Genomic DNA, 18022 nt, shown 5'->3' with positions numbered 1-18022 from the left:
GATCCCATTCAGACTTGGCACATCTCAATATTTCCATCAACACAAGATCTGTTATAAAGATGGTAGAGATCGGATCATTTGTTCTGATCCCTCCCCCACATAGGATTCAAGATTTTAAAAAACAAAACGCTTAAAGAAAGCGAAGAGAGCATTCAATTCTCTTCAAATTTCACACATACAAACATTTTTCCTAACACAAGATCTTGTGTGAAGATGATATATGTCTCCGAATCCCCAAGGGTCCCAATTTTAAATACTTTTATCTGTTTGCTATTTTCAAATATTTCTCACAACCGGAAACCTGCGATGAATATGAAGTTTATGATTTCGCATAAAATTGGATATAAATGTTCGATTTTCTTGTAATTTTTCCCATGCCAATATTTTTATCTGTATTAGATGAAGTAACAACGTGGAATACTTCGGACGACTATATCTGGCATCCCTCGCATATTTTAACATTTTTTAAAAATTATCACATATCTAGAAGTCAAAATATATTTAAATAATCGAACATTGTTTGGGGATATACTTGTTTTTATTATTAAATTGCAGAGCTGGTAACCCTTAAACAAATCAGACGCATTGTTTTAAAGCGGAAAATAAATCAAATTTTAAATTAAATTAATTTTTTGAAATTTCAACATTAGGGCATCAGAATTGCATCTCCTGTGCATGAATGATGCCTACATCTTTACCAGATATGGAGTTTGACGTGGTGGAAGAGGTGGCGTCAACTTCCAACAACACTGATTTTTTGGCACAGCCAGGTAAAACAACAACAAACCTAGTCAATGCAAAAGAACGCAAACGAATGCGAATTGACAACGAGATTTCACCATTAAACATCGACATTTCTGAACTGAAAGAAAAATTGACTAACCACGAACCTCTAGACCAAAACAGATTTGGCATCCTTAGTGTATTAGCTGATGTCAATATACAAGGTTCCTCTACTGTCAATGAAACACAAATCAAACCAAACCCGCCAAAAGGAAAACCACAGCCACAACCAAAAACAAAATGGTGTCCCCCCATTTTTGTATTTAACGTCAACATTAAAACACTAGTTGATACTCTCAAAGAATCTGTCCCAGAATCTGGGTTTAAAGTGAAAAATGTCAACAAAAACAAAAGCAAGTTGTACTTTGCTGACCACAAGGTGCACACTTCAATGATGTCCCTCTTGAGAGAGAAAGGTATTCACTCGTATTCATTTACTCCAAAGGAATTAAAACAGGTTGGCTTAATTTTGAGGGGCCTTTATTGTTACAAGGACGGAAATGAAATTAAAGCCGAGTTAGACTTACTTGTCCCAAACACTGTGGCATCAGTCACAAACTTCACCACTCCCCTTTCGGTTAAAAAGGGAGTTGACACAGGTTTATTCTTAGTGTCATTGTTGCCAGGAAAGAAACCTGGAGATGTTAATCACATTGAAAGCATTTGGTACCAGGACGTATACTGGGAAAAACCCAACAGAAAAGACAGCGAGACCCAATGCCACAGGTGCCAGAGGTGGGGTCATATCTCGCGTAACTGCAACTCTGAATTCAAATGCGTTAAATGCGACAAACTCCACGAGCCTGGTAATTGCCAGAGAGTACGATCTGAATCTTCAGATCCATATTGCGTAAATTGCCAAGCTTTTGGACACCCGGCGAATTTTAAGGGTTGCCCAATTTACAAAAAATATATTACATCTAAAAAGACTCAAATAAGTAAAATGCAGGAAGAAAAAGCCACAGCTATCAGAAATGTTAAAGCCGTTAGTATGGCATATACATCGCCACACAAACCGTTTGCTAGTCATTTTAGACAGAATGAAAACAACTCAACCATTCAGAAACCACCAATAGTGACAGATTTCTTAAAACTTGCTGATTACTTTTTGGAACCTGAACAAATGTCACTTGAACAAGAAATTTCTATATTTTTAAAAGATTTTAAAAACATGGAAAAATCAAAAGCCAGAGTAGAATTCCTTAGAATTCTTAAAAAAGTCAAGCAGCAATATGATCCATAGAATGTTTAATTTATTGACATTCAATGTTAGATCTATTAATGACAAAAGTAGACAAATAGACCTGCAAAGAACGCTTTCGGCCAATAACATCGATGTGGGATTTATCCAAGAGTGCCACCTACGAAGAAGCAGGAAAGTTAGAATAGATGGATATGATATTGTTAATGATAACTCACCCATTGGCGTAGCCGTTTTAATAAAAAAGTCCATATTGCACACAAAAATTGTTATCAGTGATGTCGGCGTAAAAACATGCATGATTCAAATTGAATGTCTACAAAATTCAGTTCGAAAAAAAATCGCGTTGGGATCATTATACGTCCCTTGCAATTATCCTGCTCAGCAGCTGGAAACTGATCTAGATAAACTCATGCAAGTGTGTGCAAGTTATGACGGCTTTATTTTTGGTGGGGATTTAAATTCAAGAAACCCAGACTGGGGTGACTCTGCAGAGAATACCAACGGAAAATCTTTGAAAGCTTGGCTGCAAACAAACATATTAGACGTAGTTCGAGTATGCGATGTGTCACCGTCATATCCGAATGGCCCTTCCTATTTGGATCATTTTCTTGTCAGCTCCAATCTGCTGGACAACATAACACCAAACTTCGTAATTTCCTCATTACCATCATTTTCGGACCATTTCCCGTTAAAAATGTCAATAAAAATGGATTGTACCGACTTGATTTTAAATGCTCCTCCTTCATATATTTCCTACAAAAATACAAATTGGGAGAACTTCCGTAGGGATCTTGAAAACGCTTCTCAACACATCTTACCTTCAGCAGAAACTAATCTTAGTAATGAAGATATTGATGGATTAGTTGACTCCTTCAACAGCTGTTTCAACTCAATCCACGATGCCCACTCACAGATAATCACAATCAACAACGGCCTCTTTCCTCTCTCTGAGAGATCCAAACGGCTTTACAAAGTAAAACATCAATGGCAGAAAGAATTAAAAAAGATATTTCATAGAACAGGAAATAGAATGAGCAGCGATTACCGCATATTATCCAAACAAATTCAGCTTCTGAAAGTAGTAATAAAAGAATCAATAAGCATCGAACAAGCTGACACATTCAACAATCGTCTTCAAGATATTAAACCTGGCCCATCTGCTTTTAAAGAGATTTATAAGTTCAGCGGCAGAAAGAAATCCCCGTTCTGCCAGCAATTGCAGGTCAATAACACCACTGTTTTTAATAATTCTGAAATTGCAAATCATTTCCACCAGTACTATACGTCTTCCTTTCAAGAAACTATAACTGGACTTCCAACGGATATTCTTCAATCTAGAATTTCTTCTTGTCTCACATCCATATCTCCAAGTATATATTCATTCGACAGACAGTTCAACTCAATATCAAATACAGATAATTACCATTTCGCCAATCCTGAAAAAATCAAAGAAATTATGCAAAAGGCCAATAATAAAAAGTCAAGTGGAGTTGATGGAATCTCAAACTTTGTTATGCGCAAATTTCCTGAAACTGCTCTGCGAATTATAACATGCATTTGTAATAACTCCATCAATAATGGCTACTTTCCCAAAATGTGGAAGCTAGCAAAAATTGTTCCAGTCCAAAAAAAGGCCAATAGCGAAAGTGTTGCTGATTATCGTCCGATCTCTCTCTTATCAAATCTCGGTAAAATCTTTGAACATGTCCTAAAAGAAAAAATAGAAAATGAGTTCATTACAAATCATATATCTAACTTTCAATTTGGTTTCCAACGAAAGCATTCAACACAGCACGCGCTTTTAAAGTTCCACAACGACACTACAGCAAATTTGAAAAACCGTATCAGTACTGTAGCCATATCCTTGGACATAGAAAAAGCCTTTGACTCCGTGTGCCACAAAGCAATTGTATATAAACTCATTGAACTGGGTGTGGACCCATTTTTAATCAAAATAATACAAAATTACCTTTCCGATCGTAAATTCTTTGTACAAATAAGAAACGACAAGTCAATCCAAGGTTCAGTTAACAGTGGGGTTCCTCAAGGGAGTGTCTTAGCACCTTTTCTGTTCAACACATTTCTAAATGACTTTCCTCACTCAACATCTCATTCAAAAGCAATTCTCTATGCTGACGATTGTCTAATTTATGCACATAATGCTTCACCGGAGTATGCACTACGTCACGTAGAGGAGCACTTATTTATAATACACCAATATTATAAAAAATGGGGTATATGCATTAATGCTGCCAAGTCTCAAGCTATCTGCATAAGGAACGCATCGGGAAAATGTCCAAAACATGTGGTACCGGAAAGTAAGCTGCTACGAACGGCGTTAGAAGGTGTGGAAATCCCTTTTAAAGCAAACATGCAGTACCTTGGAGTAACATTTAGTATGCTGCTTAAATTTAATTCACACGTTCGTTCTACCATAGAAAGAGCGAATAAAGTAGTTGGACAATTTTCATTTTTATTTAACAATAAGTACTTACCACAAAAGACTAAACTCCTACTATACAAGGCAGCCATTCGTCCAATTCTGCTGTATGGATTTCCAATTTGGTTTTCCATCTCGCCATCGGTCATGAAGGAATTGGAGATCTTCGAACGAAAAATCCTACGGAAATGCATAAATAAGAAATATAAAAATCCCACGAAAATGTTATCCAATACTTACATATATAGCAATTCAGGAATAGAACCAATCTGTCTATACGCCCTAAACATCCAAAAGAGATTCGTTGAGAAACTCCCCAACCACGACAACGTATTGATGAATGAAATCTATGACAGAGATAAAAACATTTCTTGGTCATCGTCGCAGTATCTGTCAACAATTGGAATCTTGAATGAAAACATAGAGCCCGTTCCAGGCAATACAACACCACATTTTTATATAAAAGCTACACCAGGTACCCATAGGGGTTAACAATCAAAAAAAATATTTTTTTAAAACTTAGAGTTGTCTCCACATGTGAGAATTCGTTATAACTGTGATAAATTAATTTTTATATTTTATAATATCCAAATTATGCTTAATTGGAATTCGCTGTGATTTATCTTATTTTACTATATACACTTTAATCACTCATTTATTATATTTATTTACTATTGTTTATGTTTATAATTGTAAACGCTCTGTTTACCATTGCAAAGCAGACACATTCGAATTGTTTTTGTTATTTAGTTTTAAGAGAATATTTATTTGACAGCCGTCAGAAGCGCTGTCAGCAAATGTTCAGGCCGGGAGCAAGCCTTTAATCATTTTCGTACATGTTTCTATACATATATAACTTTAACATGTCTCTTTTGCAAGTAGCATCTCACAATACATACGTGTTAGAATAAGACAATAATAGTTCTAAATTAAGCTAATCATTCTCTGTACATATCTTGTTATCGAAATGAAATTAGTCTCAATAAATCGATTACTTACTTACTTACTTATTAAATTGCAATCGTTTGCTATCGATGTAATTCATTCACTGTGAATGGTTAATTTCACGGCTCAATGGTAAATAGTAAATTGTCCTTTATAACCCAATATATTATCAGCCGTCGGTATGAGACATGATAAATTTGTTCCCACTTGTAGTCTTACAACAACTATCATTTCTATTCTCCTCTAAACAGAGTATATTGGACATCTTATTTATGACCTACCAATTGTAATTTAATTGATTGACTGATTTGATAAGACTAAAATAACAAAAACAATCACACCTGAACCTGTCCAACTGCCGTTTTTTTTCTGGTTCCTCAAACGAAATTATAAACAAAAAGAAACACACAAAAAAAAAACCACTCAAAAATACCATCATCATCAGCATCAACACACCAACAGAGACGATGAAACGACCCAGCGAAATGTTTAAGTAAATAAATGGTATCAGGGAAATTATATTTTCGAAAATAAACATCCAGCGGCAAATGGTCTTTTGGATGGAGTGTGAAATCACAGACCTATTCTAAATAAAATCGGCAATCTATTTGTTTTGTATATTTTTAAATTGGGAAAATTTATGTACGGAAACATAGGAAAAAAATGAATATGGCAAAAATAAAATGTATCTTGTTTTTGTTTGTTTGTTTGTTTTACAATGCATACACAAATGGGTTAATGGCAAATGTCCGGTGTTTTTTTCTTAAGGTTAGCTTTCGTTTAGGTATTTGTTTTGAATTTTGTTTTATTAAACATTTTCATTTAGAATTTCCACTTTGTGTGAACCTAGAACAAGTGAAATTTCAATGTACCCCAAAAGCTGTCGGCAGTGTTTCATTGTATTTTGTTGAAGGAATAAAATTATTTTTTGTTGTTATTAAACAGATATTATTTGCAAAGAAATGCCAGTCGGAAGATTAAAATTTGGGGGGTGCATTGCATCACTCAAAGTGGTACCACATCTAGTATTTCTGCAAAAGTAGTAGTAGTAGGCTGTCTATGTTATTCGAAATTTAAAACCCGTTAAAGGTTCGAAATTTAAAACCCGTTAAAGGTTCGTAATTTTTACGGTCTGTGCATTGTTCTAACAAAATTACAAATTATTGCTGTGATATTGCACTTTTTTTAATAGTAAAGGTGCAAGTACATAACAAGCTTGAAGTCATGGCTAGGCATATTAATGTCAAATTATAATGGAAAACGACGGCAGGATTTTAGTGCGGCTCTGTAATCCCTTTATGAAATGTCACAAAATATGCCTAGCCATGACTTCAAGCTTCTTATGTACTTAAGCTGGAAATACATAAAGCGCTTATCTGGCTGGCTTAAGTCATCGGCTGGCTTCTTCGGAAATGAACAAAGGAGCCTAGGCCCAAAATCGAACTAAGTCAACTAAAACTCTTTTGATCATCTACGAAGAAGCCAGCCTGTGGCTTAAGCCAACGAAATATGCTCTTTATGTATTTCCAGCCTTAGACCCTAAAAGCATGGTAGAATTAAAAAGGTAACCACAAAACACGTGCAACCATATGTTTACATTTTTTTTAATTATACATTTGACAACATCTGTCAAAATGTATATTTTCAAATTCACTGTTACACAATCTATAATCGTTTATAAAATATAATGTATTTTTGGAAATAAAAAAAAGGCATACAGGGTGAGATAAAAACTGCAACAAAGTCAAACGCCATAATTTGTAAATTTAATTGAATGAAAGAAAAAAATGTCGGAAATAGCATCAAATTTTAGAATAAGTTTAGATTTGTTCGAATTGGTCATCTTTGGCACAAATTATGGCCTTCAAACGGCCAATGAAACCATCACACTCTGCCCGAATATTGCTCTGCTGTATTTTGGCCAATTCCCGGCGAAGCGCTTGCTTGAGGTGATCGACACTTTGGTATTTTTTCGTGCCAATGTTGCTTTCCAAAATACTGGCCATTGTAAGCTGCAAATGAAAGGAGGAACCTCATTTTGTAACCATTCTAGGGTGGCGCGTGCTGAGTCCTGTTGGAATGCCCAAGGTCTGTGGCCTCCAGAATATTTTTGCGATAATATTCGGCATTTGTTCTGATGCCACGGTGGACTAACACCACACCACACCATCACCATGGCCGGCGCTTGAGTTCTGGTGGCCAACCGAGGGTGCATATTTTCAGCTGATCTCTTTGGCAAGTAAACACGATCATTTTGTTTGTTTACAAACTGCCGGACAACGAATGTTTTCTCATCGGAGAAAACCAAATTCGGCAGTCCACCACTTTCGGCCAAGCGAAGCAACTCTTTAGCTCTTTTGAGTCTATTTTTCTTTCTGTTGCGGTGTAAGTTCTTGCACTCATTTTTCAATATTTGCCGAATGGAATATTGGATATGTTCAGCTCACGAGCAATTCTTCGGCCACTGCGACGCCGGTTTTGATCAAGTCGCTTTTTTAATTTTCGAACCATTTCTGCTGATGTTGCTGTTTTCTTCCGTCCACTTCCTTGACGTCGGGCTACGCTACCAGTATCACGGTAACGAGCGGTGGAGACACGTAACACAAAAGATTTATTCGCATTTAAATGCTGGAGTGGTTTTCCAGCCAAATATCAAGAAATCACACTATCACGCTTGAATTCCATCACGAATAACTTTTTTTCTGGATAATGCTCACCAAAATACTTTTGTACGCTTGTAAACAATATAATCAGCTGTCACTGGAACAATTTTAACAGTTGTCTGACGAGTGGCTTAGAAATGACAGCAGTCTGAAGTTGGTTGCAGTTTTTTCATCTCATTTTTGTACTTTTTCGATCACAGAGAGCCCTATTTTCATTTGAAAAATATAATTCAATGAAAATTATCGTTTGTTTGTTATGTGAAAATATATAAAATTAAATTTGCGATAAAAAGTGATCCATAAAGTATAATTTTTTTAGAAAATACATATAATCACGATATAACCAAAGGGAATAAAAAAAACATATGCAAGCGTGTGATAGAAAGAATTATAAGTTATATGTAAAATGGCAATTTTGACATATAAACGGAAATACACATGAATAACAAATGTGACAGCACATATGCAAAACCATTATTGTCTGATGCAAAACATAAAACTCCTTTGTTCTTTTTCCGAAGAAGACAGCCGATGACTTTAGCCAGTAAAAAAAAAAAATTATGTACTCTCACCTTTAGTCTTTTGATAGACACGGCAATATTTAATGTATGTAATGTATGAATAAAAAGGTTGAAGAATAAATTCATTTCACTCCAGCTCTCTCCTACAAAAAAAAAAAAAAAAAAAAAAAACATCTTGTGAAACATTTCATCTTCTGGTATATGACTTAAATATTAATACTCAAAAGTGCATCGACACGTTGTTACAGTATTTACATACACACTTACACACATTATATTTACACATAATGAAACTTAAGATTTACCACACAATTCTGGGAAAAGAAAACTATCCTAAAAACAACGCATAAAGAACTTGTAAGTATTTCGTTGTTTTTTCTCTTTTTTTTTTTTTGAAATATAATTTGTACACATCCGGAAAATGGTTGCCTACTCAGCGTCTTTGCAAAAACAAAACATGTGTTTTATATCAGAATTGTAATTGCAGTCACGAAAAGAGATGAAAAATGATTATTTACATGATATTTATTGGAATTCTTCAATGCTAGAGAATTACAGTGGTTTATGGAAGATTGTACAGATTGTATGGGGAAAATCCAATAAAGATAAAAAACTTTAAGATTACAAGACAATTGGCGAAAGAAGTATTGCCGCAGCTGATTTGCTTAATCGCTTGAAACTAGCAGAAATTCGCTTCAACTTCAATGGCACTAGAAAAAATGCGACCCTATACTGGAGTCTTTAGCAACATGCAATAATTAAGGCATGGTAGAAGAATACAGGTAGAGGCATCAACGTTTGGGAACATTGATATGTCAAATGTCTGGACAAAAATAAGTATATTTTTATATGCTTTCTTATACAACCCAAATCGGATTTTGTTACGATACGAAATTTTCAATAATTTTTAAATTTAATTTAAATTTTCATTCAGCACTTTTAACATTTCCAAAATCGGTTTGACAGTTCATTGTCCCAACGGCTGGGTGGATTCGACTACCTGTATTCTTCTACCAAGGTTACATAAAACGTCTTTTGGCTGACTTCTTCGGGGAGGAGCAAAGGAGTTTTAGATAGACTAAGGGTGGAAATACATAAAGGGTATATTTGGCTGTCTTAAGTCATCGCTTCTTCGTAGATGAACAAAGGAGTTTTAGGTTGACTTAGTTCGATTTTGGCCCTAAGCTCCTTTGTTAATTTCCGAAGAAGCCAGCCGATGACTTATGCCAGCAAGATAAGCGCTTATGTATTCCCACCTTTAGTTCGATTTTGGCCCTACGCTCCTTTGTTCTATTTCGAAGAAGCCAGTCAAAAAAGCGGTTTAGTTTCGTTTATTTTACACTTTTCCTCAAAATTATTTTATTGCGAAACAACCACTAAACATGGGGTTATCCCGCAAAGTTGAATACAATATAGAAGTACAATATTGTTTTATCTCGAAATTGTAAAATGTATTACCCATAAAAGTCGAAGTCATCTTATTTGCAAATCACTAATGGCAACCCATTTTTATCTTGAAACTTATGTATAATTTTCAAATATTTTTAAAATCAATTCCTATTTTTCTATTATTTTTACTATACTACGACCCGCGTTCTTCTGTTACAATTTGATTTCATAATGTACAAATGCCGAAAATTTCAAACCCCTAACAATATTTGCTCTGTTCCAGAACCTGCAAGATTCATGTATTTGAAATTTTATCTCAATTATAAAATGAAAAAAAAATCGCAGAAGATGAAACAAAATCTGTTCCTAGGATCAAAATTCAATCAATATGTGATCCAAAATTTTCAATATATAAATTTAATGACAAACTAGTTAAAATCTTTAATGGATGGCTCGTACATTTCTCCCAATCATATATTTTAAAAGTTCTTGTTTTTATTTTCAAAACAATAAATTTTGGTAACGGCCACCCTTAATTGCAACAAATAACTTGTTATGTTTGTACAGTACTATTTTTATGGCGGTTCTATCGATTTTCATAGACAAAGTATCGTTTTTATTAGAAATTCTATGAACAGGGGCTGGATTCTTGTTCTATGAAAATATGAAATGAAATATATTTCCTTTATAAAATTTTTCATTTGACATTTCCTTCCTTTATAAAAGTTTTCATTTCACATTTTCATAGAACAAGAATTGAGGCCCAGCACTGTGCGTTTTTGGAGTAGGGACATGTAGTTGCAAAAAAAAATAAATGAATTTATGGAAAGCAACAAGTCTACACGGACTTTCATAGCAACGAGGTAACTTAGTTTATAATTTTTTAACCCTTTTGAAAATAACATTTAATAAAAAAAGAACATTATATTTTAAGTAATTTCTATAAAATATTTTGCCAACTTATCGATTTCTGGCGCTTTAAATCGAATAAGCCGATAGTCGACCTACATGTCCCTCTACACTGTCTAGCACGTACTCCTAGCCAAAGAGAAAAATAATGTAATAGCAAGCAAGAAAAATACGACGACCCACAAGAATTTCAAATAAGAAGGTATCGGCTGCAGTAAGATCACAGAAAATATGAATACTATACGGTTATTGAGCAATGCCTTCAAGGCAACAAATAGCAGCATCAATATCGTACAGAATCCCTTAAAACAAGAACAAATGTGCCATCTAAAACGTGCATTTCATCACGGTTCCGCGGCAGCTGTATTTATACGTAACGACGCAACAAGAACAATAACAACAACAACATCAGCGGTAACATTAACCGGCAGCAGTCAACGTTGGGAGCAGCAGCAGCAGCAGAAACAACAACTAAATTGTGGTCTTTTGTTGTCATCACAATATCAATTGTGGAGCACAACTCCAACTAGGCGGCTATTTAGCACAAAACAGACACCAGATCAAACCAATAAATCCGACACCAAATCAGCTGTAGCATCGGCCGATGTCAATGATGTACTCTTCGGTGAAGCATCTAAATTGGGTTTGTTTGCCAAATTCAAATTGATGTATAAAAAATATTGGTATGTCTTGATTCCGGTGCATGTTGTTACATCAGCTGGTTGGTTGGGAGGTTTCTATTATCTGTCACAAAGGTAAGTTTGTACTTTGTCACATTTGTTTACCCAAGCAATTGGGGTCAAATTTGAGTTACCCAACAATTTCTTAGGCCTATTTAAATTTCAAAATCGTTGCAGCTCAGTTTGGTTTAATGCGCAATAGTACAGGCGTAGGTTTTGTTTTGTTGTTGCATAGCTTATCGTATGTCGTTGACCATAAATTGTATTCTCATTGAAGTTCTCGAAAATACCAGTATTGCATTGTTTTGATCTATAAATATCAATATCTAAGTGTGGCGAACAACAACAATAACGACGAATATGATAGGAAGTGAAAATGTAAACAAAGTTATGAAAATGAAAAGAATGCAACAACACAGTATTTCGATGGGCAGACAACGAACGTATCATACCCTAAAGGAATATGGAAAGAGATTTATTTAAGGAATCTCTTAGCTCCTCACCAAATCCAATATCTAAAAAATGTCCTAAACTAATCAGGAAGGCAATATACATTGTGGATAGGTTTGATTTTGACGATGGTAGATTTTCAGTTTGAAATTATTGCCAATTCAGAACTTAAGCATGGGTAAAGTACATAAGGCTGATAGAAGGTGTTTTCCAAGGCGTATATATTAACCTATCATTTTTGACATGACCACTACAAGGTGTTCGTCCGCATTTTCAACAATTTTTGGAACCACCAAATCCAAAATGCAGCCAAGTTTAAGACCAAATTTAAATTTTGCTCAATAATTGAACATAAATTATTTTAGACATCAGAAAGCATTTCCCGGGTAAAATTATTCCCGATTCAGAACTTAAGTATGGGTAAAAAGAACATAAGGCTGAGAAAAATACATGATTGGTGGTGTGTAGTCAATATTGTCCATGGCTCTACTAAGTATTCCCTGACGTTAAATTGTGCCTATAATTTTTGTCAAGACTGCTTCAGGGGAATACATTACAGGGTGAGATAAAAACCTACAACAAAGTCAAACCCCTTAATTTTAACATTTTTTTTTAAATTTTATTGAACGAAAGCAAAATAACATCAAATTTTAGAATACGTTTAGTTTTGTTCGAATTGGTCACCTTTGGCACGAATTATGGCCTTCAAACGGCCAATGAAACCGTCACACGCTGCCCAAATGTTGCTCTGCGGTATTTTAGCCCATTCCCGGCGAAGCGCTTGCTTGAGGTGATCGACACTTTCCAAAATACTCCAGACACAACAGTCCAAAGGATTGGTATCCGGAGATTTTGGTGGCCATTATTGCGCTGGAAATTAAGCGAGGAATCTCATTTTGTAACCATTCTTGGGTGGCGCGTGCTTATTGCGATGCTGCTGAGTCCTGTTGGAATGTCCAAGGTTTTAATACAACCTCCAGTATATTTTCCCGATAATATTCGGCATTTATTCTGATGCCACGTTCGATTAATACGACCGGATAGCGAACATCGGCTGTTATGGCGGCCCACACCATCACCATGGCCAGCGCTTGAGTCCTGGTTGCCAACCGAAGGTGCACATTTTCAGCTGACCTCTTTGGCAAGTAAACACGATCATTTTGTTTGTTTACAAACTGCTGGACGACGAATGTTTTCTCATCGGAGAAAACCAAATTTGGCAGTTCACCACTTTCGGCCAAATGAAGCAACTCGTTAGCTCTTTTGAGTCTATTTTCTTTATGTTGCGGTGTAAGTTCTTGCACTTTTTGGAATTTCAATGGCTTTACCTACCCCGAGCTAATTTTTTCAACATTTGCCGCATGGAATATTGCGATATATTCAGCTCACGACCCATTTTTCGGCCACTGCGACGCGGGTTTCGATCAAGTCGCTTCTTTACTTTTCGAACCATTTCTGCTGATGTTGCTGTTTTCTTCCGTTCACTTCCTTGACGTCGGGCTACGCTCCAGTATCACGGTAACGAGCGATGGTACGAGACTCAAAAGATTTATTCACATTTAAATGATGGAGTGCTCTAACGATAGCTACTTGCGGTTTTCCAGCCAAATATAAAGAAATCACACTATCACGCTTGAATTCCATCACGAATAACTTTTTTTCTGGAAAATTCTCACCTGAATGCTTTTGTACGCTTGTAAACAATATAATGAGCTGTCATTTGAATAATTTTAACAGCTGTCGGACGAGTGGCTTAGAAATGACAGCAGTCTGAAATTGGTTGCAGTTTTTTCATCTCATCCCTTGCAATATTTTTCCCAATTTCTTTCTCATATTTGACTTTCGATCTAACTTCTTTACTTTTCTTCAATAATTCAACAGAAATTAGATCCTTTGATCTGTCCTTAAACAGGCTGCTATTATTTTTATTAAAAAAAATATTAAATAACTCTTTTTCCTTCCATTTTTCAGTGGCGTTGATGTTCCCGCCATTCTACAATATTTACATTTGAGCGAAACAATAATCGAAAAGGTGCAAGGCTCAAGTTTGGGTCATTGGGCTGTGGCATATCTATGCTATAAGGTAGCAACACCATTGCGCTATGCCGTCACGCTTGGTAAGTTTACTGTAACACACACACACACACCCCCAGCTTAACAGCATTTCAATAAACTTCCAATCTATTTTACAGGTGGTACCACTGTCTCCATTAAATATCTTGTACAGGCTGGTTATATTAAACCAATGCCAACCAAAGCTGAGATTATTCAAATGTATGAAGACAAGAAAGCTCAACGTGCTGCAGATAAGGCCACAGCTGAGCAAGATGAAACGCATGACAAAAAATGATTTTTAACGCAACACTGCAAATTGAAAGGCAATGCTGGAGACAAATTGCCAACGTTTGTGGTGTCTAAAAGAAAATCAGACTAAAGAGATTGAGAGGAAAATGTAAAGCGATGATGTTGATGACGAGCATAACCGACAAACCGAATAGTTTTTGTTTTTTATACCCATCTATATTTAAAAGAAAAATTACTTTTATATTTCCAAGGAATGTTAGACACCTTCCTTCCTATTTCTATGGCCTGTCTTTGTGTTTTTTGATGAAGCTATTATTTTAGTTTCTAATTAATATTCTTTGGAAATCATGTATTTTTTTGTTATGTCCTGCACCTTTCATTTACTTTCTTCTTGTGCTTGTGATGTTCTAATTTTCCTATATGAACGAACACTTACCACGATGATTCTCGGACATAGAATTTATTGTATAGCTTTTATTTTTATATTGTTTTTAAAGCTTTGCATACAAACAGAGATTCTATGTTTGAATGTTTTTTTTTGAGAAATGAAAGTTTATAACAGAAAAAAAAAAGAAAAACAAACTACCAAAATCTATATTTAGCCTTGTTAATGTTTTATAAACAACAAAGAAATTTAGCAACATAATCTTAGATATGTTTTAAGTTAACTTTTAATTGGAATATAAATATATTTGTCATTGGAAATGATGTCCACGATAATAATAATAAAAAAAGAAATAATATTAAATATTATTATCTTCAAGCACTAATTCAAGTTGTTTTTTAATTTATTTATGATCGACATTGTTATAATTTTTAGAATGTTAGTAAAAAGTAAGGTATGAGGAAGTAACTTCCATATGTGAAGGATCCTTTTAAAGGTATTCTATCTGTAAAAGGCTATTTGAATGATTTTCTTTCTGTGGACCATTTGAAAGGTTTCATAGCCATAAAAAAACCCTGTCTAAAAGATGTCAAAATACCTTTGAAATGCCACTACCCTATAAAGGTATGTCTTACATCTTTTGAATATATTCTTAAGGATCTTTTTTTAGCAGATTTTCCTTCGTATAAATCTCTCTATGATTTGACGATCTTCAAAAACTTTTACTTATCCTTCTTCAAGGATATTTGTTTCTGAAGTAACACTGCTTAAATGTGGATTACCACAACAGGATAAATTTGGAACCAATTCATGTTCAACATACAGGGTGAGATGAAAAAACTGCAACCAATTTCAGACTGATGTCATTTCTAAGTCATTCATCCGACACCATATTGGTTAAAAAGCGTACAAAAGCATTCTGGTGAGAATTTTCCAGAAAAAAAGTTATTCGTGATGTAATTCAGGCGTGATAGGGTGATTTCTTTATATTTGGCTCGATACCGTGATATTGGTTGCGAGGGCCGACGTCAAGGAAGTGGACGAGGGAAAACAGCAACATCAGCAGAAATAGTTCGAAAAGTAAAGAAGCGACTTGATCGAAACCCACATCGCAGTGGCCGACGAGCTGAACATATCACAATATTCCATTCGGCAAATATTGAAAAATGGGCTCTGGGTAAAGCCATTGAAATTCCAAAAAGTGCAAGAACTTACACCGCAACAGAAAAAAAAATAGACTCAGAAGAGTTAATGAAGCGAAGCGACGCTTGGCCGAAAGTGGCCGAATTTGAGAAAACGTTCGTTATCCAGCAGTTTGCTAACAAACAAAATGATCGTGTTTACTTGCCAAAGAGGTCAGCTGAAAATGTGCACCTTCGGTTGGCCATCAGAACTCAAGCGCCGGCCATGGTGATGGTGTGGCCCGCCATAACAGCCGATGGTCGCTCTTCGCTCGTATTAATTGACCGTGGCATCAGAATAAATTCCAAATATTATCGCGAAAATACTCTGGAGGGTGTATTAAAGCCTTGGGCACGCAAACATTTTGGCCGCAGACCTTGGACATTCCAATAGGACCCAGAACCATTGCACTCAACACGCGCCACCCAAGAATGGTTACAAATGAGGTTCCTCGCTTCATTTCCAGCGCACAATGGCCACCAAAATCTCCGGATACCAATCCGTTGGACTATTTTGTCTTGAGTGTTTTGGAAAATAAGGTTGGCACTAAAAAATACCAAAGTGTTGATCACCTCAAGCAAGCGCTTCGCCGGAATTGGGTCAAAGTACCGTAGAGCAATATTCAGGCAGCGTGTGACGGTTTCATTGGCCGTTTGAAGGCCATAATTCGTGCCGAAAGTGACCAATTCAAACAAATCTAAAGTTATTCTAAAATTTGATGCTATTTCCGAAATTCATTCAATAAAATTAAAAAATGTAACAATTATGGCGTTTGACTTTGTTGCAGTTTTTTTATCTCACCCTGTATTTTGTAGAAACTATTCTAAAATTCGCGATTTTTCGACTGGTGGTCATTGAGAAATGTTCCCACCCTTTGGGTCTGTTAGTCGTTGGAAAATACTCTTTTAAAGATTAACAAATTTGGTTTTGTTGGTGGTTGAAAAATATTCTTTAAAATATCCACGACTTAGTCGGAGAAAAAATGCCTTAAAAATTAAACAATTAAAAAAAAGGTAACAATGGGTCAATTTTCTTTTTGTATTTTGAATGTTAGAAACAACTGCCCGAAGGCATAATACCCTTTTACCACATTACGGTGTAGGGTGTATCAACTCCACAAGCCGTTGCCAAGGCAACCCCAAACGAACCAACTGTCATTTTTTTTTATAAAAATAATCAATACTGCCACACGTCAAGTTTTTAATAGAAATTTAATTAAAAAAAAAAAAAAAAAACAAAAAATTAAATGGATTCTCCCACAGAACATGCCACAAATATTGAAATTGTTGGCATTACACGGGGTAGTGAATTTTTCGATGAAGTTATTGGACACATCGAAGACATTGTGCTCAGCGAGGAATTTCAACAAATGCAAGAGGAATTTTTAGAACAACATTGGAATTGTTTTGAGACCGGCGAAGAAAACAAATTAGAATATATGGATATATTTGAGGAATATAGTAACAAATTTGAGAGTCACATTATGCAGGAATTGCAGCATAGAATGGACGATTTCAATATGGAGAAATTTGTGGAGGAATTAAGGTACGAAACATTTTTACGTTTTCTATAGAAGAAAGAGAAATAAATGTATTGCAATTATTTGACAGCTCATATGATTCGCACCAGGATCCCTATGGCTTTGGTGACTCCGAAATATTCGAATTGTTGCAGTCATTTAGTGATTTTCAAACTTTTAAAGATCTAATGTTGGATTATCGCAGTAGAAAGGAAGGACATGTGCCAAATTTGGAGTTTGATATATTGATAACAACACCGCTGAGATGATAAAGGAAGAGGAGTGCAGTATTAAAATAAATTTAAAACATGTATATATTTCATTTTAAATACGATTTGTTTTGTTTATTTATGCTCAGCCCAATCATGAATAACCGGACGTATAGAATTCTTCTCGGAAATTCCTAATGGGGTATTTTCCTCGAGAGACAATTCCTCCAATCGTGGCAACGGGAATGGGTCTTTTTCGCACCTTGTGTAACCTATGTTGGTTCAATATTTCGTTTATTAGATCCGGATCTATATCGGGTCTTGGGACTCGGTCCTTTGGGTCAAATATCCGAATATCTCGTAATCAAGATAAGAATATCTAATTCAGGACAAAATTAAAAAAAAATCCGCCTGTTTTTACTAGAGTTAATCCTCATTT

General features: G+C 35.3%; 2 protein-coding genes across 2 annotated transcripts; both read left to right on the top strand.

The window, feature by feature from the left end:
* The first annotated feature begins 10949 nt into the window (after positions 1–10949).
* LOC101893526 (uncharacterized protein C18orf19 homolog A) lies at positions 10950–15058 on the top strand. The gene is made up of 3 exons (XM_005182276.4): positions 10950–11609; positions 13956–14101; positions 14177–15058. Exons 1-3 carry the CDS (start codon positions 11086–11088, stop codon positions 14332–14334), a joined length of 828 nt encoding a protein of 275 aa, XP_005182333.2. The 5' UTR covers positions 10950–11085; the 3' UTR covers positions 14335–15058.
* Positions 15059–17021: 1963 nt separating this feature from the next.
* LOC101895659 (ADP-ribosylation factor-like protein 2-binding protein) lies at positions 17022–17703 on the top strand. The gene is made up of 2 exons (XM_005182290.3): positions 17022–17400; positions 17466–17703. Exons 1-2 carry the CDS (start codon positions 17102–17104, stop codon positions 17641–17643), a joined length of 477 nt encoding a protein of 158 aa, XP_005182347.2. The 5' UTR covers positions 17022–17101; the 3' UTR covers positions 17644–17703.
* Positions 17704–18022: the final 319 nt, after the last annotated feature.

Source organism: Musca domestica, unplaced genomic scaffold, assembly GCF_030504385.1.
Source record: "Musca domestica strain aabys unplaced genomic scaffold, Musca_domestica.polishedcontigs.V.1.1 2, whole genome shotgun sequence".
Classification (NCBI taxonomy): Eukaryota; Metazoa; Arthropoda; class Insecta; order Diptera; family Muscidae; genus Musca; species Musca domestica.
The sequence above is the reverse complement of the archived record's forward strand: the minus strand, read 5'-3'. Positions and strand labels throughout refer to the sequence as shown.

Bases quoted from the DNA above. Each gene is read 5' to 3' on its own strand.
- LOC101893526 (XM_005182276.4), top strand. From the start codon at position 11,086: ATGAATACTATACGGTTATTGAGCAATGCCTTCAAGGCAACAAATAGC. The intron at 11,610-13,955 runs GTAAGTTTGTAC...TCCATTTTTCAG, and splicing joins TTCTATTATCTGTCACAAAG to TGGCGTTGATGTTCCCGCCA. The intron at 14,102-14,176 runs GTAAGTTTACTG...TCTATTTTACAG, and splicing joins GCGCTATGCCGTCACGCTTG to GTGGTACCACTGTCTCCATT.
- LOC101895659 (XM_005182290.3), top strand. From the start codon at position 17,102: ATGGATTCTCCCACAGAACATGCCACAAATATTGAAATTGTTGGCATT. The intron at 17,401-17,465 runs GTACGAAACATT...ATTATTTGACAG, and splicing joins AAATTTGTGGAGGAATTAAG to CTCATATGATTCGCACCAGG.